Source organism: Pyxicephalus adspersus, chromosome 1 (genome assembly GCF_032062135.1).
Source record: "Pyxicephalus adspersus chromosome 1, UCB_Pads_2.0, whole genome shotgun sequence".
NCBI lineage: Eukaryota > Metazoa > Chordata > Amphibia > Anura > Pyxicephalidae > Pyxicephalus > Pyxicephalus adspersus.
The window spans coordinates 60,623,384-60,647,226 of record NC_092858.1 but is presented as its reverse complement, the minus strand read 5'-3'; the positions used below and the strand labels follow the sequence as shown (position 1 = coordinate 60,647,226).

Below are 23,843 nucleotides of genomic sequence, written 5' to 3'. Positions count from 1 at the left end.
ATCCCTATTTAATGTACAGCGCTGCGTAATATGTTGGCACTATATAAATCCTGTTTAATAATAATAATAATAATAATATTAATAACATGCATTACTGATGCGTTTCGCATTACTTTAGCTTACATTACTAGTGCACAGTTTAAAGCACATTTTATTCAAAGTAGAAAAACAGAAGATTTTTTTTTACCTTTTACAAAAAAATATCCGTTGTAATTTTGTTTGATTTTATTTTTATAGCTGTTAATATAGTGTACTTCCTAAAAAAAACAATTGTGATATTACTTCCTATCGAAGTTTCTGTGTGAAGATTGTAATTGGGGATCAGAGATGTTGATGGTTGCTACAATATGTGCTTTGAGCTGGTGAGGAGAAAGAGCAAGAAAGGAAAAGAAAATATGGTGTTTAGTCAGTTATTCACAATAATTAACAGGGACCAGTTCTGTGATCGTTATGAGAAAAAAAGGATAATTTATTGTGTCTAATATGAATGTAACTCTGCACAGAAGAAATAAAACTATTAGTCTACAGTAGTTAACCCTGGCAAATTACAAATTAAAAAAAAAATTATATAGCCTTTTTTTTTTTTTTACACAATCACTTCATTTCAGGGGCTCAAAACTAATTGGACAATTGACACAAAAGGCTAATAGGCTATTTCATGGGCTGGTGTGGGCAATTCCCTTGTTATGTCATTATCAATTAAGCAGATATAAGGCCTGGAGTTGATTTGAGGGGGGGTGCTTGTATGTGGAAGATTTGGCTGTGAACAGACAACATGCGGTCAAAGGAGCTCTTCATGCAGGTGAAACAAGCCGTCCTTAAGCTGCAAAAACAGAAAAAACCCATCCGAGAAATTGCTACAATATTAGGAGTGGCAAAATCTACAGTTTGGTACATCATGAGAAAGAAACAAAGCACTCGTGAACTCAGCAATGCCTAAAGACCTGGACGTCCACGGAAGACAACAGTGGTGGATTATGGCAGAAGCATTTCCATGGTGAAGAGAAACCCCTTTAAAACAGCCAACCAAGTGAACAACACTCTCCAGGAAGTAGGCGTATCGATATCCAAGTCTACCATAAAGAGAAGACTGCATGAAAGTAAATACAGAGGGTGCACTGCAAGGTGCAAGCCACTCATAAGTCTCAAGAATAGAAAGGATAGATTGGACTTGGCTAAAAAACATCTAAAAAGCCAGCACAGTTCTGGAAAAACATTCTTTGGACAGATGAAACCAAGATCAACCTTTACCAGAATGATGTCAAGAAAAAAGTATGGAGAAGGCGTGGAACAGCTCAAGATCCAAAGCATACCACATCATCTGTAAAACATGGTGGAGGCAGTGTGATGGCTTGGCGTGCATGGCTGCCAGTGGCACTGGGACACTAGTGTTTATCCATGATGTGACACAGGACAGAAGCAGCCGAATGAATTCTGAGGTGTTCAGAGATATACTGTCTGCTCAAATCCAGGTAAATGCAGTCACAATGATTGGTAGACGTTTTTATAATACAGATGGACAATGACACAAAACATACAGCCAAAGCAACCCAGGAGTTTATTAAAGCAAAGAAGTGAAATATTCTTTAATGGCCAAGTCAGTCACCTGATCTGAACCCAATTGAGCATGCATTTCACTCGTTGAAGACTAAACTTCGGACAGAAAGGCCCACAAACAAACAGTGCCTGCAATAAGGACAAGTGAGGTCAGGTTAACTGTCTCTTTTGCAATAAAGGATATTTCTGCTGTTAATTTTCTAATTTTTTTCACTTTAGTTCTGCATTGATTGATGCTGAATAGTTTAGAATCATTTCAAGTTCATAAACACAGAGCCTACTACTTTCCCAGGCCCTTCTATTTCACTCTTTGAGCCTGATTTATTAAAGCTCTCCAAGGCTGGAAAAGATACACTTTCATCAGTGAACCTGGGTGATCCAGCAACCATGGAATGGTTTTGCTGAATTACCCAGGTTTACTGATGAAAGTGTATTCTCTCCAGCCTTGGAGAGCTTTAATAAATCAGGCCCTTTGTTGTGTAATAAACCAATGGAAGCTCTGTTTTGCAAATCAGTACAAAGAAGGTAGTTGCTAAAATTTTTGTAATGCAGTCAGATAACATATATTTTTAAAGACTACTTCCTCATACATATTTGCATGTACATATTTTCACAACAGCAAAATTCCCCAAAAAGTTTTAGTTTAAAAAGACCAATGATGTCTTTGCAATGTCTGGATTAAACAGCTATATTACGAACTGTATTAATGGGTCTTTATGTCAGAACTGCTTGTCCCTCTCCATACAAGTCTAAGAAGGAACAGCTAAAAGAAGGTTAAATGTAGGTAAAAGGAGTGAGCAGGCCTTTCAAAGGGGAGCTGCTACCAACACACAGGTTAAAAATTCATCTTCCACCTTCTAAATCTTTGTTTGTTCTATTAGCCATCTCCTGCTTAGAGCTATGACTACTAAAGTATGACTGTTTAGAGCTAAGCAGCAGTAACAGAGCATATGATCATTCAAATCGTTGTCTCTGTACATCCTCAAACTGCCACAAATGGCAGCTTACCAAGTAAGTAATGCCACAGTTCAACTCCTATACCAAGTGTTTCATTCAGAGTACATCGAAAGGTAGAAAGTTGGCAACAGTAAAGGTAATGGGTTTTTTTTTTTAGAGACATGAGACAATTGCCTAGTGTGATGACAAAAGTAATTATTTTCAAGGTGCATAAAGCTCATTCACTGCCGGCATCTTACAAATATGGGCATTTACCGAGACTGATCTGGTCTAGAGGGAGGACACAAGCTACAGCTCAGTAACTCCTACAGCACCGACATGTCTGTTCACACTTTATTTTCACTTCCTGACAGTCAGAGTAAACTTAAGGGAAGGAAGTTTAAAAAAGCAGTTTGATGAAAGCACATAGAGAAGAGCTGAAAATGTCAACTATGCACTGACTGGTAAGTCCAAACCTTTAGATTTTCTACTTCAAAAGAAAATAGGTCAGGAACATATATGCAAAGTAGAAAGCACAGCATATTAGGCTTCAGATGCAAGAAGGGAAACTTTTTCTTATAAAAAAATTTGCATAGGTTAATTACATTAATTAAACTGTGATACCACTGCAGAGGCTAATGCTAAAATGTTTACATCCAATAATCATACAGTTTTAAGCAATTGGGATACTTAGGCAAGTGTGCCAAAAACAGGCCAAGATAAGGTAGTCGCAAAAATCGGCAACATTCAAGCTTACATACAGCATCAGACTGCCCAAAAAATATGTTTTATATATCTATAAATATTCCCATTCTTGTCCCTAGTAATCTGAGTGATTGGGTGCTCTGTAAAGAATGGGGAAGGGTTGGACTGTTAGCTTTTTATTGCTGTTTTTCCATTTGGTAGTTTCACCCCTTTTTTTGTCCTGCTGACCTCTGTTACTAGAGAAAAAAATGAAAGGCAATCAAAGATTTTCCCAGAAGTGAAGAGAAATCTTCCAATGTGAACACCTACTCCTAAAATATCTCTCTGAGAAATTCTTATTTTGGGAGACTTTCACCAATTTCCTGTTGCATCATGAAAATAAGTACAACAAAAGACAGACTGGTAGGGGTTTTACCCTTCCATAATATTATGCATGTTAAATCATCTCTTGTTGCATTACCAATATAAAAAAAAAACAAAAAAACATAAAAATGCAACAGGTAGTAACATGAACGCCTCTAATCGACTATGGCAGGTGTGCAGACATTGAACGTAAAACAAAACTAGATTGATTGAAAAACAAACCAAATTGGATCTTCACAGTTATACCACAGTTTTATGCTATTACAGTATATAATATTACACAAATATCATCTAAATTTTTTATTAAAGGAATAAAAAAATAGGAACTGTGCACATTATGATTACATACATTCTCAAGTGACTTTCACATTTTAAAATGGCAGCTCTTCTATATTCTAGTTATTTTTCTCTAATCTAGAGAAAAAGTATGAGCAGACAGACAAGAATAGCCAACAAAAGTATTTACACGTTCACAGTTTACTTGGTGCAAGCAAAATACTGCAACTCCTACTTATTCTGTGCTGTCTTTATTCTTCCCTTTCACATTAATATGACCCATGTTACATTAAAAAATGATAATGACAGGTAACCCCAGAGAGTGGCTTTTTATGAGTTCCAGGGTTAGTATAATCTGCTAGCACTGTCCAACATCTTCATTAGCTCAAATGTACTGACCACCACCTACTGCTAAAGAAAAGGTCTCCTTTAGGTCTAATTTAGCAGGCAGATGTTCCAAAATTATAAGAAATGGAAAATGCATGACAAATAAATGATTCACAGGTTCTATTTGCTTTAATATTCACTGAAGTGGGCCATGTATCTACAAAAACTGCAACACTAACATGTAGGATTTCATGTATCGTTTATTTAATGCACATTTTACTTATAAATATCGGCACCATGTTTTGTACCAAAATGCATTCTTTTAACTAACTGGCTACATTTGTCCTGTACAGAAAACAGTTTCACTTTTCACTTGAATTACATCATGCATTTACCATGGTATCATTTTAATAAGCCTTTGCCATGTCCCAGCATTTATTTCCGTCCAGAATTGCTTTATTTCCTCACCATCAAGTTATTATATTGATGATGAGAGGGTCAAACTGTTGATTTAACTCTTCTCCAGCTCAACTTAATGATTCTTAAAAGGTCTAGGCCAGGGGTCGGCAACCTTTTGAGTCGGAAGAGTCAAAAATTACAATTTACAAAATTTCAAAGTTTTTAAAGAGCCACAAAATTTTTTCTTGCCAACAATAAATAGTACTCGCATAAAGTTTTTTGAAAAAATATCTATTTATTCATATATAAGTAGTGTTTTTCACAACAAATTAGATAATATATATATGGCATTATTAGATAATTACTTATTATTTAAGTAAAAAATTAAAACAATTAAACATTTACTTACAACACTAACTTGTCGTCGAATGCGAATTAAAACCTACATAGAAACATCCGACGATGGCGTCATTCGAGAGCTTCCGACGGACTGACGACAGTGACGACGCGTGTCACGGGGGAGAGTGCGGTGAAAAGCGAGTACAAGTGGCTGAGAGATAGAATCGGTGCCTAATCCTCGTTAATCGATTCAGAACGATTTTGAAATGTTTTTTTTTTTTTGATAAAATAAATAATTTTTGCGTATGGAACTAAAGAGCCGCAGCTTCACATCTAAAGAGCCGCATGTGGCTCGCAAGCCGCAGGTTGCCGACCCCTGGTCTAGGCAATCCATGTGTGAAAATGTGGTCTCATATTCAGTGTATGCAGGTAGTCAGCTGACCTACACAACATTGCTGAACCAAGACCTGACCAAGTGAAGCAATCCCAGATTATAACAATGACCCAGCTGCTACACAAAGCAATGCTGAAGACTCTGAATTTCCAGTGACTGCTGGGAGAGTGGGCATTGCAGCACTGAAGGGGAAAGCTTTGACAGAAAAGCCTGCCAGAATAACTAATGCATATATACACACACATACACATGGTGGCCAAAACATTCAGGGGAGTATCATGGACATTTGCTGTCTGCCAGCTATCAAACTATCACATGCTGAACTCACAGAATTTAGGAGACGATGACAGCCAGTTAACAGGCCAACAAAGTATCCATGGATCACTCACTTCAAAGTATTGCTGCATGCAGTACTGTAATCTGTAACTTGTTACTTACGGTGTTGTTTTGGAATAAAACCAAGTGACAAATAATGAAACAAAACTTAGAGCTTGGAATAAGCAACCCCAAGTAAAGGAAAGTCAAGTTAAAATAAGAACTCAGATACGTGTCAAGATAACTGCTAAACCAAACTTGAAAATAATACGCTCACCACACATACACACAGTCTGCTCCACTAAATGATTTCCAAAGGGCAGCTGATGACAGCATACACCCACTTATTTTACCACACAAATAACACTCCAGCCATATGTTCCTTTTAAATAAACTATTTCAGATTATTAGATCTTTAAAAGGGAACATAATGCCATTGTCAACCTGGACAAGAATTCCTATGAAATGCTTATTGCAAACTATGAAAAGATCAGAGGATATTGAAAGCTTTCCCTTTCTCTGTTTTCAAAAATTAGGAGGTATATAATAATCACTTTCTTTGCCTTTCTGTTGATTGATTTCCATGTACTCCTCTTTGATTTCAATCTATGTGCACATTACCAAGGAGACGTTGTAGTAATTTCCCCATCTCATTGTCAGACTATTTCTTGTTGAATATATCTCATGAAACTGTTCTAAAACTGATAAAAAGTAGTGATCTCCAACTCCAATAGCCAACAGTTAAATCTTGCTATCAGAATACAATATCTGCTGTTTTTCAGTAGTTAGAATTAACATCAAATAAAAAGTCTAAAGAAACACATACATACAGTAAACCTGTGCTGAGAAAACATGGTGTCTGCCTTTATTCTAAATATGGCATTTATCTGGCTTTCTTTTGGCTCAGTACCTTCACTGGCCCAGCAAAAGCATGCTACCTCTTAAGTGTGAGTGAAGTCATATCGCTATCTACATACTTTTTCTAGATGACTAACTGAAAGAAGTAAAGCTGGGCTATTAGTATTTTCAAGAGTAGGGTGCTTAATAGCAGTCTCCTTAGTTCCGGTTTATTTGCTGCCTAACAAATGAACATTTACTTTCAAGTGTTTGGCAGATGTAACTGAAAGTATCCACAACAAAACAGTCTGTATTGCCACACACTAAAACATGCATTGGAAAACAAAAACTGGAAAAAGGAAGTTCAAATTTCAAATTAGGTTATATGGTGCAATAGACAGTTCTCATGAAAGTTTACTGGCGAGTAGAGAGACTGACTGACATTGACAGCATAAAAAAGGGATAAAATGTAAAACAAATTGGAAACAGTGCATGCAAGTCTTAGAGCCAACCTGTGCCCAGATCATGCAAACTATAGCGTTTATATGATCCAAACAAACAGGCAAAGCATTTCAAATAGTCCATAGTAAGCTATTTAGCTATAGGTATTAGTATTGTGGAGAAGGTAATTTTTACAAAGGCATTAAAACTTTATTTTTTTTCCCACCAATTACTTTCCATAGAGATTAGAATGTTGGCAGCCTAGCCAACTGTCTAATGTAAACACACAGAAGGTGTCACTAGGCTGTAAGATCCTACTGAAATTCAACTTTGGAGTAGTTATTGAGATCTTTAGGTATCTTTAAACATTATTCACTTCACAGCTAATGAAGCTAGAAGTGTCAGAGTTCGCTTTTACCCATTAGGGATTGTCCTCATGTTGTTGTGCACTGTGTAATTTGCAAGGACAACAGACACTACAATGAGAACACTATTGCACTGCGGTGTGTTTTGATAAAGAACTTAAGCAAGAATTCACACAATAAAAGGGGTCAGTGACACAATAAACAGCAAGGCAAGTAAGTGGCTGTGTGCTGTGGTGTCTTGTGGGGTAAAAATAATGTACAAAACAAGTGTTTTGATTGTTAAGAAATATTGCATGGTAAGTAAAATATTACATGCTTTTTTACATTGAGCCACTATAATGAGAATTGTATTCATTTACTTATATTAAACAAACCACATTTGTTATTTCAATGCTGTACTCTTTGTGTTGTAGAGCAATTCGTTTTGAATTCGTTTGAAAGCCAATCATGGATTTTGTAAATCAAAGTCAAACTCGTGTTCCAGACATCTGGCTTTTTCATGAGTATGGAATTCCTGCACTTGTATACTACAGTATTGTCTTCCCAATTGGACTGTTTGTTAATATCACAGCACTCTGGGTCTTTAGTTGCACCACCAAAAAAAGAACAACTATTACTGTGTACATGATGAATGTGGCAATGCTAGATTTATTGTTTTTACTTTTTGTTCCTTTCCGCATAATGTACTATGCCAAACAATCCTGGCCCTTTGGTGACATATTCTGCCGGATTATGGGTGCACTTACTGTATTTTATCCAAGCGTGACATTATGGCTGCTTGCTTTTATCAGTGCAGATCGGTATATGGCCATCGTGCAGCCCAAGCACATTAAAGAACTGAAGAACATCTCCAAAGCAATGGCGGCATGTTTTGGAATTTGGATAATGACCATAGTAACCACAACCCCTTTGCTTTTTGTGTACGAGGACCCTGACAAAGAGTTTAATTTCACCACTTGCTTTAAAATGTTTGATCTCATCCACTTTAAACGAAACAGCATCTTGAACTTTGCACGCTTAATTTTCTTTTTCCTGATCCCTCTGCTCATCATGATAGGCTGCTACTGCATCATCATCTACAGTCTAGTGAGTGGGCGAACCTCTCGGCTAAAGCCCAAAGCAAAAAGAAAGTCCATACAAATCATTGTGACACTCGTTGTGCAAGTTCTGGTCTGCTTTGTACCATTTCACGTGTGTTTTGTGCTACTTATGACCCAGGAGGGACTGGAGCACTACATCCTGTGGGGGCAGGTGTCTACCTTCATGATGAACCTGAGTACATGCCTGGATTTAATCTTGTATTACATTGTCTCAAAGCAGTTTCAGGCACGGGTGATCAGTGTCATCTGGTATCGCAACTATTTACGCAGTGTACGCAGGAAAAGCATGAGAACGGGCAGCATTCGTTCCTTGAGCAACATTAACAGTGAAATGATGGGATAAATGTTAATTTTTCAAACAACTTACAGAGACCTTTATTTTATCTATACCTGTGTTCACAACAACCCTCACAAAACATTTTATTTTAGCAGGTTGTTTGCAGGAAAAAAAAAACATGATATGTGATTGTATGAAGGAGTACTGCACTTTGAAAGATGCCAGATGCTTTATTAAAGGATTTTAATGTAGCTTGCGTGGATGATATGATATTTCTATTTCATAATTTCCTAAATTGTGTACTTCAAAGATATCTCCAATTTTAAAAGTACACAAAAACCCAAAATCTATTTTTCAATATGTTTAGCATCATGTCTTACTCAATACAATGTCCAAGAAAAATATTTTTTGTAAATCTGTTGCAACATTACATACATAAAAACAGCACTTTTTGCAGGTCGACAGCTGTGCTTCTTAATTTGCTTCTTATTTTGCATACCAAGTCTGTAGCAGAGAGTATGAATAATTAGATTTGAAAGCAGACTGCAGGAGGAAGCACAGCAGAATGACAAAACTGTGACCAACTGCAAGGCAGTGGTTTAGTGATGGTAGTCTGCTACAGGAAGTGCTATTACTGTCAGGATTTTCAACAAGAAACTTTGCAACAGATTCCTGAAAAGCAGTTTGCTTACTCTAGTGAGGTATGAAGTCAAACAGTTTCCTATTCCCTTTGCATGGCTATAATTTATCTCTGCCATGACTAAACACATTGCCTTCCAAGCTGCAGCTCATGCTACAATGTGAAGAAGGGGCAAAAGCAATATTGCAATAACAGCCCTGAAAGCTTGTCTGCGGCAATGAAACCACCATCAGTTGGAACACTCATGTGTTGGACCTTTTTAGTCTAAGACATGACTTTTACACTTTTAGTGCAAGTTCACAGATTCAAACAAAGCACAATGTTTTAAGAGGTTTGTTGGTAAGAGAATATAGTATTGACCTAAGTACAGGATGACAGCAAATTCAGCACCTTAAGTTGCCCTTACATGAACAATAAATCTTTTTTTTTTTTGTTTAAAGCAGACCTAAACTTACATTTTCAACTTGGGCTTATGTAAGATGTAAAGCTACTCTGTTTGCACACTCACAAATTTAAGATGGAATTCAGGGTTTGGAGAGTTATAAAGATGTGTCAGAAGATGATGACATGACTGTATTTGAATACATTTTTTTTCCCCAAGAATAAATGTCAATTATTGTTCATAAAAAAATAATAAGACATCCCCTGAAAATAAGCCCTAGTGCATTCTTTGGAGCCAAAAATAATATAAGACACTGTCTTATTTTCGGGGAAAGAGGGTAGGTTATACTGATCTGTATGGGTTTTACTTTAGTTGTTTAAAGCTTATAGTCTTATAGATTTATAAGTTCCCAAAATGTCAAAAATTTGCACTGACCCCACCCTTGTGGGCTATCCCTGGCCACGGCAAGGAAGAGGAGGCTGCAAAGGCTCATGGGAGATAGACATCCTCTGTCAAAGAAGAAGAAAAAAAAGCACAAACTTGCTGACCAGTTGGAGTGGTTTAGTTTGGTCACAAGTGATGAGCACCATCACTGTCTGCTTATGGAAGATGCAGGGCAGGGGAGGGGAGAGGTGTCAGCTCAGCTCCTTAGCAGACAGGCATCACACCGAATGGAAGCTTTTTTTAACTGGGGTCACCGTGCATCACAGAAGGGAGTGACAACACTGCTTGAGGTGACAACCAGCTCCACAGATTACAATGACAACACAGATTGGAGTAACATTGTGGATTGGGGTGACAATGGGCTCCATAGATTGGAGTAACCATAGGCTCCACAGATTAAAGTGACAACATAAATTAGGGTGACCATGGGTTCCACAGATGAGGGTGACAACACAGACTAGACAATGGGCTCCACAGATGAGGATGATGGTGATGATACTGTGCAGGGCTCCGATATGGCAGTTGATGGGGTCCCTGATCTGTGTATTGTGGTAGTGACTTGATCTGTATCTTTGACATCAGCATCAACCAATCACAGAAGATAATGCATTGATTGATTGGTTGGTTCGAGAGCCTGGGTAGAAACCTCCTGCAGTGAGGGAGGGCTATGGGCAGATAAGAAGATTGGGACTGGATAACATGGCAATAAATGGCCACACACAAGATGGCCACTTGCATAAATATAAGGAATGTTTTATTTTTTCATGATTGTAAGCCGACACAATCAGTGCCAACATGGGGAACTGACATTCTAGTGCAAGAAGGTGAGAAGAGTTATCTAATATGTCTGATGTTAAGCGTTTAGGTCCACTTTAAATAAGGCTATGGGGGGAAAAAAATATTGACTATGACCCTCCCCATCATGGCAAATTGTTGCACACTATTCAACGTGCGTGTTTAGAAAAAGCATATGCATTAACTGTGGCCATTTGCATTCAATGAAAATGGCCTTAAAACTGCCCAGCCTGTAGGTAACCATATACTATTTTAACATAGATCTAACCCAAAGTAAATTAAAATAGAGCTAAACTATAACCAGAGATCAATGCTTGTACTGAGCTGCCACTGTTTGTTAAACACCTTTATTTTACAGTAACGCTTGATATAAAAAGATAAAACAGAAACTAAGTACACATGTAGGAGTTACTGGTTGAGGCTGAGTTTCTACACAGTGAAATAACCACAAATTTGCAATGCATTGTGGTAAACAGAGACCTCCCAACAGTTTCATACTACATTGTTCTCACGAATTTGTTCAAGAAAGAATTACTTACAATCCTGATGGTAAAGTGCTGGTGTTTACACCACTCACAAACTGTACAGCTCCAACGAAAAGGAGATCAAACACTGCTGAGAGGATCCAGGACCCTAATAAAAATGACTGCAACAAAAAAAATTACAAATGTAAAAAAAGGTGCAGGTAACCACATTGATTTATACACAAGCATGCATTAAATGTCATCTCAATCCAAAGGTTTTAGTTTTTGTTTAGTCAAACCTATGTCAGCTATGCATTTCTCTCAGCAGAACTATTTTTCTGCATGTGACAGACTGGGGGGTAATTGGACAGGTATGTTAAATCTCCACATTGGGTACAAAGACAGATACATTTTTACCAGAAAATGAACCTGTGTGTTTTTATTGCCCTCTAAGACTGTCTATCACAATAAGCCCACGTTGCCCTCACTTTTTGTTTGAGTATTAAGTAAGAAGTGAGGGAAAATTCTTCAGATGGAATCCCAGCAATAAAAACTTGACAAATAATCTACCCTCTCACCACTGTACAGTATATTAACCTTTGCTTGGGGTCGGATTTGGTTTGTAAAACAAAGCAAAACTCTGGGCCAAAGATCTTGCTACATTTTGATGTGAACACAAATGGTACCTGATTTCAGTTGTAATAATTTACTGGATAGCTTTACACTACATTATTCAATACAATAGAGTCCCTTTTAGCTGTAAAGTACAACTCCTGGTGTACTTTCAACCAGCTCCAGATAGCAGAGAAGTACAGTGCGAGTGTTTCTCTGCCTCCTCTCCCCTTGGCCAAATAAGTCAACAAGAAAGACACAAGTGCCACAGCTCTAACATTCCAAGCAGGCTTAAACCAAAGCAAAAATTAAAAGGATTTATTTTAAAGTACTGCAAAGAGATCCAGCTATTTTTTACAACTGTTAAAAAGGCATAATTGTTTATACATCAAAACATACTGCTGTAAAATCCCATACAGCGTTGAAGGAAGTGGTAAATTACACATTAACATAAATGTGTACATCTTGATTGTGTTGCTGGATTTAGCGGTAGCAAGTGTACAGGTCCAGCTTTCAATCCTTAATGAAAGATACAAAGAAGCACAATGGAGTAGACGTAAGAAAGAAAAAAAGGTATTATTAAAACAAACAAGGACCTCCAATACTAATAAATCAAAAAGTAAAAATTCCACAGGAGGTAAATTGTGGACTTTCTTATTTTTAACAAAACATAATGTTATACACAAGCTGCCTTATCTTCCATCAAAACAAAATAAATCTGTTTTTGAACTTCATGAAAGAACAACAAGGTTTTTTTCTATGAAGTCGTTCAGTTCAAACTTTTATTGCAGAGGGATCCTGCTGATAAAGAAGTTTGAGTAAATGTTTCTTAGCACTTGTCCATCACTTCACTACAAGAACAAGAAACATGCAAAACCGTCTTCATCTGTCTCCCTCAGTAGTTACCCCCACCACTTGGATTGTAAGCTAGTCAGGGCAGGGTCCTCTATTCCTCCTGTGTCATTGTTTGTATCTGTCTGTCATTTGCAATCCCCATTTAATGTACAGGGCTGCATATTATGGCATATTATGTTGGTGTTATAATAAACCAAAATACAGAACATACCAAGGTTCTAAATTGGTATTTAGATTTTCCAGGGTAAAAAGTATTACTATCATCCAATGTCTTAAAACTGTGTACTATAATGTAAACTAATAAATGCTGTCACAAAATTAACAATTCTTTTAAGAAGAATTGCTGCTTATTTTAAACATTCAGCAGCTAAGGAAAGATCATAGCAATCCAGTTCCAAACTTCCTCTACATGTCTTGGCTAATATGACAGGATCTCACTTTTGCTGGTGGACCCTTCATACATTTTACCAAGGATAGACTGTTTCAGGAAAAGACAGACCCTATTTGACATTGCATTGGCCATTAAAGAATAATTTGTTACATTTATTTGATTGAAAAACATTTCAAGTGAGTTTAAAAAAGCCAGATACTTTAAAATTTACATCTGTTTGAAGTTATTTTAATCACTTAAAAAATATATCTTTTCAATATTCCCCCCATTTCAAAGATGAAACCAACAGAAATCCACAGCTTTTTACACATCTCAAACATTTACCAAGACCTACACTTTACTGACAGATATATAAAAAAGAAAACATGAAAAGTGCTATAAGAAGAGGCTGTATCTAATAAACCCAAATGGTTCAGACAGGTATATGCTGAATAACTGTATAATAAATATTCATTCCTATTAGGGATTTCTGTAAGTGACATATCACTTATCTATGAGTAAAATGCTTATAGGAATATTTTCTAGAAGTATACAGAGCTGCCACTGCTGACCTCTGCATCCAAAGATGGTAGCGTCCTGGCTGATGTGGTGATTTAATGGCTTTAATTCAAGCAATTTCTGAGTAACTTACCTAAAATACATTTACAGAGAAGGAGTTCTTACTGGTAGTAGTAAATCATGAACTGGACTTGTTTTTTTTTTTAAGGTTGAAGATATTTGGAGCTTATACAAGTAGTTTATTAAGTTCTGATGAGTGCCAGAAACACCAGGAACAATATCAGCTAGAATAAGCTGGAAAACATCTTCAACAGAACAGAACAAAACCAGTAATTCTGACTAACTACTGCCAGCTATACTAAATAGAACATAATAGTTCACAGACCACAGCTGTGATTTTACCTATTCCAAAGTAGTTTTGGGTAAGTGACTCAAAGGTCTTTTTTTTTTTTTTTTATAAAACAGGGAATCGGGATATTCCCTCAAACATTCCCTGGTGAGAATTAATTACTGCCATATAAACACATAGACCTGGAGGGAATGCCCGATTTCCTGTTTTTTTAAATAGAGCCCAAAGTGACAGGCAACTAGGATTTGCTAAAGGAAGCTACAGTAGCCACTAAAGAATTGTTATTGAACAAAAGTAAAAATTAGGGCTCATCTTACCGTAAATTTCCGTGTTCCAAAGCGTCTTTCTAATGTTCTAAAATTATATATTAGTAAACTGCTACAAAATGTATCTTTCAGATCCAGACATATGATTCTCCCAAAGAATAGTCTCCATAACTAAAGCAAAAGAAGACACAAAAATTAGACAAATGTATTAATATTACTGTTAATAATAAACAGTAATTAGTGCCAACATATTACAGAGCACTGTACATTAAATATGGGTTGCAAATGACAGACAGATACAAACAATGAAACAGGAGGAAAGGACCCTGCTCAGAAGAGCTTACAATCTGAGAGGGGAAGTAGCACACGATAGAAGGTACGGGGATATGGATTGATATTTTAATACAATTACCAGTTTAGAAATTGGTTACCGTAACTAATCTGCTAAATTTGGTAATATTCAATTCATAAATACTGATTAAATAATAACTTGAAAATCTATTGTTTGTGGCAATATAAAATGTATTTATAATATAGGATTTTACAGTTCTCCCTTATATTTATTAAGCAGAAATGACTTCTGTGCGGTTCATGAATATTACGCTTTACTTTGTACTGCGGCCTAACATCATGTACTTCAAAGATGGTTCATCAACTGCTTGCCTATATCCCCTGAATGCTCTATATATTGGGAACTGCCAGCAGAGCATGAGAGGGGGAGAGGGTTTGTGATTATGAAGTAACAGGATACTTTACAATAACAAAAAAAACAAAAAGAAATAGTGGTTACAGTTGAACTTTATTGGTTAATAAACTTTTTCAAAAAGAGCACTCAGCCACTTTTGATTATGCAGAACAGGCCACCACCATTACTACTTCAAACACTAGAAAGATAAGATTACATTTTCCTATTAAAACAAAAACAAACGATCCCGAATTATTGAAAGTTACCTGTAACATTTAAATCCACCAATCTCCATATTTAAGTAGCCAAACACTAATCAATTTTCAGGACTTTAAGGGCAACAATTATCAAGTGTATCACACATTTTTAGGTTTGCCTGATGATTTATAACATCAGGTCATTCATCATAAAGAAGGGCCTGAGAAAAAAATACTCTGGATATCATGTACAAAAAATCTTTAGACTTCATGATATGCCTCTCCCAAAAACATACACGCAAACAGAAATGTCAAGTTGACGGTGGATATCGGTGCCACCACCTAGTCTGCCCCTCCCCCTTTGGATCTGCCATCTTGAAAGATCACAGTAGTAGTTGTGGCAAGGTCTGATGATTTTAATGCTTGGTAGATATGATTCAATTATACAGGTCTTATAAGTTCTGAGGAAGCTTACATTATGAAACACATTGAACACTGTGAGGTTGGATATATGAACATGTTTCTGTAAGAACTAACATATCTTTTTATCATAATTTATATTTTTATCATATTTTTATTATATTTTCTATCATATTTTTTATCATATAATAAATCATATTTTTACCTTAAAAATGTGTGATACACTTGATAATTAGTGACTATAAAGTCCTAAAAATTAAAGAAAAATTTTTCCAAGCTTATTTCTTTGCATTAGTGACTTAAGGGGCCCTTTTTTAAAACAGGGAATCAGACAATCCCCGTGGGAATCAGTTACTGCCATTGAAACACATGGATCTGAAAGACTGGTACTAAGGAATGTTTGAGGGAATGTCTGATTCATGGATTTATTAATAGAGCCCTAAGAGTAACTGTTGACCTCAAAATCATCACATAAAAAGAATATATTGCATGTATTTTGAAGTCCATCTCCTGGAAAGAGAATACACCTACTTATCCCTCCATGCTGTCTCCCTACCACCCAATTAGGTTTTTATTTTTTTTATTCTTTACCAGATGAATGGACAGGAAAATAAAAAAAAATGTTCTATTGGTAAAGTTACCACGCCCCATGAAGCATTACTCCCTTTTTACCCTAATTGCACCAAAGCGGTTGAAATAAAACTACAATTTCAGGAACTGGAATGGACCTACAGTACACCCTACATCCTTTTCTATTGGTGCTGCTTTGACAACTTTTAATGTTTAAAAGCACTGACCAGTGTCTTCAGAAAGTGGGCATATTAAAAGGCAGAAAAAGGGGTAAAGATAACTCCCCTTTCTTCCCTGATACAGGTGAGCTGTACAAAACGGCAAGACACATACCTCACTTCATGGAAAACATTATTTGCACTCGTCTATCTGCTTATCTACTCATACTGTGCTCCATACCTCACAGCTTTGTACTCAGAATGATTAATTTTTTGTGGTTCTGGAAAGGGAATACATTCCTCTTCAAACTGAAATGAGTTGACAAAGTTTTGTTCCTGGACACCGGTGTAGTCTGTGTATCAGCCCTTTCTGTAAAATAGAAGTAGAGTAGAGCTGCGGAGCTGCACAGCACAGCCAGTGTACACAGAAAGCCCAAAGGAAAAAAAGGGAAGTGACTTGTGTCTTGTGTTGTGCAGCCCGGCACATCTATTCAGTGATAGCAGAAAATGGAGGCTGAGATAGATGAAGATTTTATCTTTCATGTTCCAGTGGCATTTACAAATTTGGGATTATCCTCACTCTCAAGGACATAAACAATCTGGATAGTTAAAATGAAATCTGGCCCAGGTTAAAAAAAAATAGTTTTGCCTTGTTTTAAGGTTTCAAACATACAGTTTAGTTGTGTAGAGATGTCACTATAATCCAGAACTCACAAATACAATCAAGTTACCTTTAATTTACCTTTTATATTACATTAGATTAAATTAGTAAATGTATGGATCATGAGTAAATGGTAATTCACACAATTTCTAATTGAATCCGATCTGAAAATTGTGGAAGGTTAGGATTATAGCATATGGTTGGTGACAACACTGAGGAGAACATGTCTAAGTACTACTTACATGAAAACTGTCTTTTATTGCTTGAACATCATATACAAAGAATGCTTGCTGCTGCTGAAACAGAAATGCAAGTAAAACAGAGAGAGCACCTGGGATGAGTAGAAGGCTTTTGGACAATGGAGCTTTATCTAGGGAAAAAAAGCATAATAAAAAGGTTAGAAACTGCCTGAAATCCTCAACACATCAATACAAATACATCAAACCAAGCTCCCCACAAAACCCACAGATCACAACAATATCATGTATCATTTTATTATTTATAACTGATAACATTCATTACTTATTCATGACATGTCAGGTCAAAACTTTTTTTTCTAGTTTTGGTTAAACAAGTAAGATAAGGAGTAACTAAAGTAAGTTTGGACTGTTCTCTTGGAAAATAGTTATTAGCTTGCAAGGGGGTTTTCACTATGTGTCTCTTTAATGTTTATTCTTTAGATAAAAGTGAGCTTATGGGTTTATTAATAGGCATAGAAAGTAAAAGGGTATTATTACTTAGTAATTCCTAACCTAAAATGTTGGTATTTGTTAAAAATGAAATACACACAGCAACAGGTTGTGCTAATTTGTATCTAGAGGGTCCATTCAAACATATAGTCTACAAATGTGAGCAATATATACAAAAAACAATGCTTACAATGTGGTTACTCTACTTTCCCCTGAGCCTTTTTTGGTAGTTTTGTTCAACTTTAATTTGCTCTGGTTGTGATGAATGCAATTTACATGCACAAGAATAAGCTATCTGAAGTGTTTAATAAACAAGTTAATACTTTCTAACTTGTTCAAGTTTCAGTGTTTTATTGAAGTGCCCCCCCCCCCCTCCCTCCATGTCGAGTTAGGTTTCTATTCAGTTTCTTATATGGGAACATCTAAGGAGTATTTAAAGGATTACATTTATTATGAAAACGAGGGTGTTTGGTTATAAAAGTCAAAATAAGTATAAACATTAGCTGTAAATGTATCACCGCAGTGTAATTACATATTGTAGGATGTCATTCAAGTGACAAGGAAACCTAAGCAGTCACCTACAATGTTCAAGTCCCTAGGGTGCACCAGACACATGAGCCGCCAGAAAAGTGATCCAAGTCATGCACATTTAGCATAATGTGGCCATACGATTTCATGCTTCCTTGAGGCTGGTGCTGCTGGAGAACATAACTTGAAATAGCACAGACATAAGGCAATGTACACCCCCTATGAATTCATGAACAGAAATGTAGGCACCAAGCTCAAAGTGTGGAAGTCAGCCTGGTTTTGGGAGGCAAGGTGTCCCCTGCAAATATAAGAATTAATACCCACCTACCTAACAGCTTGCACCACTGATCATTGTTGTAATGCAAAAACATTTCTGTTTGAAGAACCTTTAGAATTGTACATTTCTAAAAGAGCTGGATTCCTGGTTGCTATCTGGACCTTATGGCACTACTGTACCCAGTAAGAATGTATGGGCTGGTGAGAAAAGCACTAGAGAGTGGTGGGAAAAACAGGCATCTGACAAATTTTGCTTTCATCAAGGAGGCAGCTTTGCAGTGCAGCGCAAAAAAAGATTATTCAAGCAAGTAATGGACTAGGTACTGTATATGTCTATGCTTTCTTCCTTATTTATTTTTTTTATTTTTTTTATTTTTTTTACTTTTTTTTATTTATTTTATTTATTTTATTTATTTTTTTTACTTTTATTTTATTTATTTTATTTATTTTTTTTACTTTTGGGTACAGCAGAAAGAGACCTCAGGTTCTCACTGTTAGGGTTTATATTCGGAAATGTCGCCTTCTCTCCTGTTTTGGTGACAATGAAAGTAGTGAGGGGAATCATATCACCAGAGTGCAGACATTAAGCTCTCCTAGCAAGCAAACAATGCTGTAATTGAATAGCATGCTATAATACCTAAAACCGAGATGCCTCACTTCTCTCCAATTTAGTCACAGGCTTCAACAAAAATGCCAACAAAGGTATTAACTACAGTATATAAACTAAAAATACACATTATCACATTAAAGAATACCAGCTACTTAATCCTAAATAATAGCCTTCTAAAGTAGCCTTCTAAAAAGACTCACCACAGAGGTTATTCTCAGAGTACCATATTACTACAGGACCTGTCAGTGGCAGACCACCAAATATTTTCACTTTTGACCGCTAATAAATTTGTATCTCTTTTGGAAACAAGTTCACAAATTGAAAGTGTCTGCACAGGAAGTGGAATAGTCTTCCTTTCAATGTTTGATATGAAGTAACTTGCACATAACAAAAACTGTTTTTCTGCACAGCTCATTTCAACATTATAAGCAAAAGACATAAGGTCATTTTACATACTACTCCAGCTAACTTCATTGATATTTCATCATCTCAACAATGTTTGCTTTGTCTTCTGTCAAATTGCTTTATATCACCTCATTCCTATAACTATATATATTTCGATATTTTGACTATTGCATAACAGAATGTTTCTGATCGCCCTGCTATGTTTATTGACTTGAACCTGGTGGGCCAGTGTCCAGTGAATACGAAAAGTTAAACCTAATCCTAAGGGTTCATGCCTCATGTTTCATTTTAGTACAGGCAGCAAGCTTCTGCAGCTCATGTATCTCACAACAATCTTCTCCAGCATGGGGGATAAGTCCATTAGGACTCTGGACAATAGTATTTTAAATGCTACCTCCAACATAATAGTTTGATTTGAGTCACATCATTAATGTAAGGTAGCAGCACATAGTCTGAATACAGCCTTGCAAAACAGATGGCTAAAGCATTTGCATGCATACGACCTAACTATCTAACATAACGTGTAACACATTTTCAAGAAAGATATGTAGGCAAAGAACACACCTATCATGACATGTTACCCAGATCATACCATACCAGTGGATACAAAATTGTAACATATAACTTTTCATACATTATAAAGTTTTAATTAGTTATCTATACTTCTGAGATTAAGATGGACAGGGAACAAGCAACAGCCCCCCCTGAAAATGCCAGATTCCTGACAGGCATATTGGGCCTGATTTATTAAAGCTCTTCAAGGCTGGAGAAGGTACACTTTCATCAGTGCACCTGGAATGGATTTATTTAAAAAGTCATTTGCTATTTGTTAGCAAATGTTTACTACAATCCCAGACTAGATCCATTTAAGGATTTCGGGATCACCCGGCTTCCCTGATAAATGCGTATCCTCTCCAGCTTTGGAGAGGTTTAATAAATCAGGTCCATTGAACTCTACCACTGTACTAGTGGAGACTTTCATACAGGAAATGTCTGTGCTCGAATACATTGTAGAATTATTAAACCAGTGTGGGGAAGATGAATATTATTTGTATCTTGTGTAGGAGTGCCATCTAGCAAAGATCCAAATATAACTAAAATAAAAGGTAACGTAACCTTGTAGTAACACATTTATACCAGATAATGACTAGGGAAAAGTAAATCATTGCTTTACCAATTTGGCTCTTTATGTCCAAATAAGTGGAAAAGCTTTTTTCAATGGTCTCCAGATCCATTGGGATATTCTCCCTTGCTATTATCAATCTTTATCTGCTGCCATAAAATTCATTAGGGATTTACTGCACAGAAGCAGCTGGAAGTTAACAAAGAGTATGAGTTGTGGAGCTTTGGACCTCAAGAAATGTGAATTTATAAAGGAGGTGGGTGGATTACATAGGATAACTATACTTCATCCTTAACAAATCCCAATGACCCCAGGTAAATTAATATTAGCAGGTTCCCTGAGAATTGAAAATTATTTCAAAGGTTCCTTTGGCATAAAATAGTTGAGAAAGGTTCTCTAAGATACTTTTTTTATATATTCGATCAATAATGGATTTGCCTTGGGGTTTAATGCTAACTGATGACATCTACTGGGGATTTTCAGATATAGCATTGCAAATAAATTGAAACAAAGAAGAGGTCTGGAGATTAGTAACAACTATATACAAATATTTGCTTAAGGATTGTCACCAACACTGCTTCTTGAGGAAGTCCACATGACAAAAATTGTTGGGAAGGTCATACCAAAAACCCAAACAAGAGTGGGCACCATATGCATGGAATATGAGAGTGTGTGCATGCATTGGTGCTGGAACAAAACATTGAAATGCCAGTCTTTTAAAAGAAATGTTTTAAGTTATTCTATGCTAATCAAGCCCAAAGGAAGTTTTCTTTTTGTTTTACTGTACCAATACAGTACAAGGATATACACTTTTTGAAGAAATCTATTGTTTTCATATTTATATGCTGTAGTCAATTGTGCACTTTATATTTTTATTGATGGACATTATCAGTACAGAACACTCCCGGATAGAGAATTCCTACAAAAACAACAACAAGAGTTGTGAGCGGTATGAAATAATCAGTAGGTCCTTTATTCATATTCCAACACAAGAATATCAAGACAGCATGAGAGCACCTTGACACCTCATGTGGTTAAAGTATAACTCTATGGGCTCTATTTATTAAACAGGGAATCTGACGTACCCTCAAAGATTCCTTCTTGGGAATCATCTACTGCCATTGAAACACACAGACCTGGAAGATTACCATGAGGGAATGTTTAGGGGAATGTCTAATTCCCTGTTTTATAAATAGAGCCCAGTGTGTGCAAGTATTCTATAATTTGCTGGGACTTAGCAAAGTCTAAGGAGCTGTTGGTATTGCCTGGGTGAAACAGTGAGGTCGGTGCTATTTCCCTAGTATATAAACGAAGCATGCTTCATGTGTCGTGCCTACCAAATGTTTTGCAGAGCAAACCTCTTCCCGTTATCATACTACATAACATTTCCAGCTACAGTCTCCGCAGTAATTACACCTCTCAAAGGTGTAGGAAGCAAGACAGAAAAGTCATGCCATGTAATTTAAAATATGAAGACAATTTTGTGGTACTTTCACTATTGCTAACCACCTACTACTAATCACTAAAGTCTTGCCTCTTCATGAAAACACGTTGAGAAATGAAGACTAAGTCAAATATCTATTTATGATTGACAATCACACTGGCTGAATTCAGAGATGAGAGGAAATGTGCTGTGGTTCTGTGTGCCCAAAAAACAGGTATTCTGTCCATAAGTTTCCTTCTTTAGGCTCTCTGCATTTACTTATGGACTTGATAGCAGTTGGAATTTCCTCCAAAACTCAAATGTGGGTTTAGTTGGGTTTTGAAAAAAACCTAGGCTGCCAAGTATAAGATGCAGACAGTTCTTAGTTTCCATTAGAAAACAACATCTTGGTTTTCTAGTATGCAACAAAATCTACAATGTCTATCAAGCAGAAACCACCAAGCTACAATTCCCTGTCATACAAGTAGAAATTGAACAATACTTCCTGGTATTTAGAAACAAAACAATTGCAATATAGTAATGCTTCGTAAATTCTATAGTGTGCCATTACTGTAGGATATCAAAAAACCTTTGTTTAAGCAGTTGTGGCCAGTACACAGTAAAGAATAAAGAATGAAAAGATTGTTTAGTTGCCAGAAACCAGTGGATAGCATGTTTCCCAATCATCAACGTTTGCTAATTACTAATAACATCCAGGTATGACCTTAGACTGTGTTAATGAAATATGATTATGATAGGGACATACCATATGTATATGGTAGGGAGATTTGAATGGCATAACTACGGACTTTGGAAAGCACTGCATAATATGTTCATGCTATATAAATATTAGTTAATATTAATAAGTCAAAAATTTCCTAGACCAACAGTCTTGCTGGGACCTCTGTGTGTTTTCTAATAAATCTAAAAAAAAATAAAAAACTGTGCACGCCTTTCCAGCTTCAGTTCTGTAATAGTTTAATGGAAGCTCTCCCTAACAACCACCAGCCAAAAGCAGCTCTGTCCATAGTTTACTAAAAAAAAAAAGGCTATGTCTTCCTTCTGTTACCTACTGTTATCCCTACCATTCTTACTTACATTTAGAAACATTATTCCTGTATTTACATCATGACTTTGGTTGACTAGTTGCATATAGTGGGGGAAGCAAGGAATAGGAAAGGAAAAACGGTTTAGGTTTTGTTTTGCCTTGCCTTGCCTTGCCTTTACTACAAGCCTTCCATCACTTCTGCATTTAATGCCAAGTTTTCCCCTCTGAAACACAAAAAAGATTTTGGAGTAGTTGGTCTCTAACAGCTTAGGTACACCTGCTGACTATTTACATTACAGGGTTGGCAGAAATTTATATTTCAGTGTCTGTGTTGAAAGTTTTGAAAAAATTGCAAACATTTTATTCACAATGCTTTTAAAAGATAATATGATAATATGAGATAATGTGCTTCTTTTTTTTTTTTTTTTTTTGGCTCTAGGAACTGAATTTTCAATTTGAATGAATAAATGGGTCATTTGGTAAGAGTCTGAAAGCACACTTATATGTATTATACAGTTAGGTCTATAAATATTTGGACAGAGACAACGTTTTTCTAATTTTGGATTGCAGAATAATTTCCATGGGGAAGAGAAACCCCTTCACAACAGCCAACCAAGTGAACAACACTCAAGTAGGTGTATCGATATCCAAGTCTACCATAAAGAGAAGACTGCATGAAAGTAAATACAGAGGGTGCACTGCAAGGTGCAAGCCGCTCATAAG

General features: G+C 36.3%; 2 protein-coding genes across 2 annotated transcripts in view; one reads left to right on the top strand and one right to left on the bottom strand.

Annotated features, from left to right (window-relative positions):
- UBAC2 (UBA domain containing 2) overlaps positions 1-23,843 on the bottom strand; it is a 71,550-nt gene that overhangs the window by 44,069 nt on the left and 3,638 nt on the right. The window contains exons 3-5 of the mRNA XM_072411513.1: positions 17,261-17,388; positions 14,379-14,498; positions 11,432-11,538 (exon numbers count right to left, since the gene is read on the bottom strand). Coding sequence (XP_072267614.1) covers positions 11,432-11,538; positions 14,379-14,498; positions 17,261-17,388 — 355 coding nt within the window. The remainder of the gene's footprint in view (positions 1-11,431; positions 11,539-14,378; positions 14,499-17,260; positions 17,389-23,843) is intronic.
- GPR18 (G protein-coupled receptor 18) lies at positions 2,540-8,882 on the top strand. Its single transcript, XM_072411525.1, has 2 exons — positions 2,540-2,957; positions 7,668-8,882. The coding sequence occupies exon 2, from the start codon at positions 7,702-7,704 to the stop codon at positions 8,695-8,697; it is 996 nt and encodes a 331-aa protein (XP_072267626.1). The 5' UTR covers positions 2,540-2,957; positions 7,668-7,701; the 3' UTR covers positions 8,698-8,882.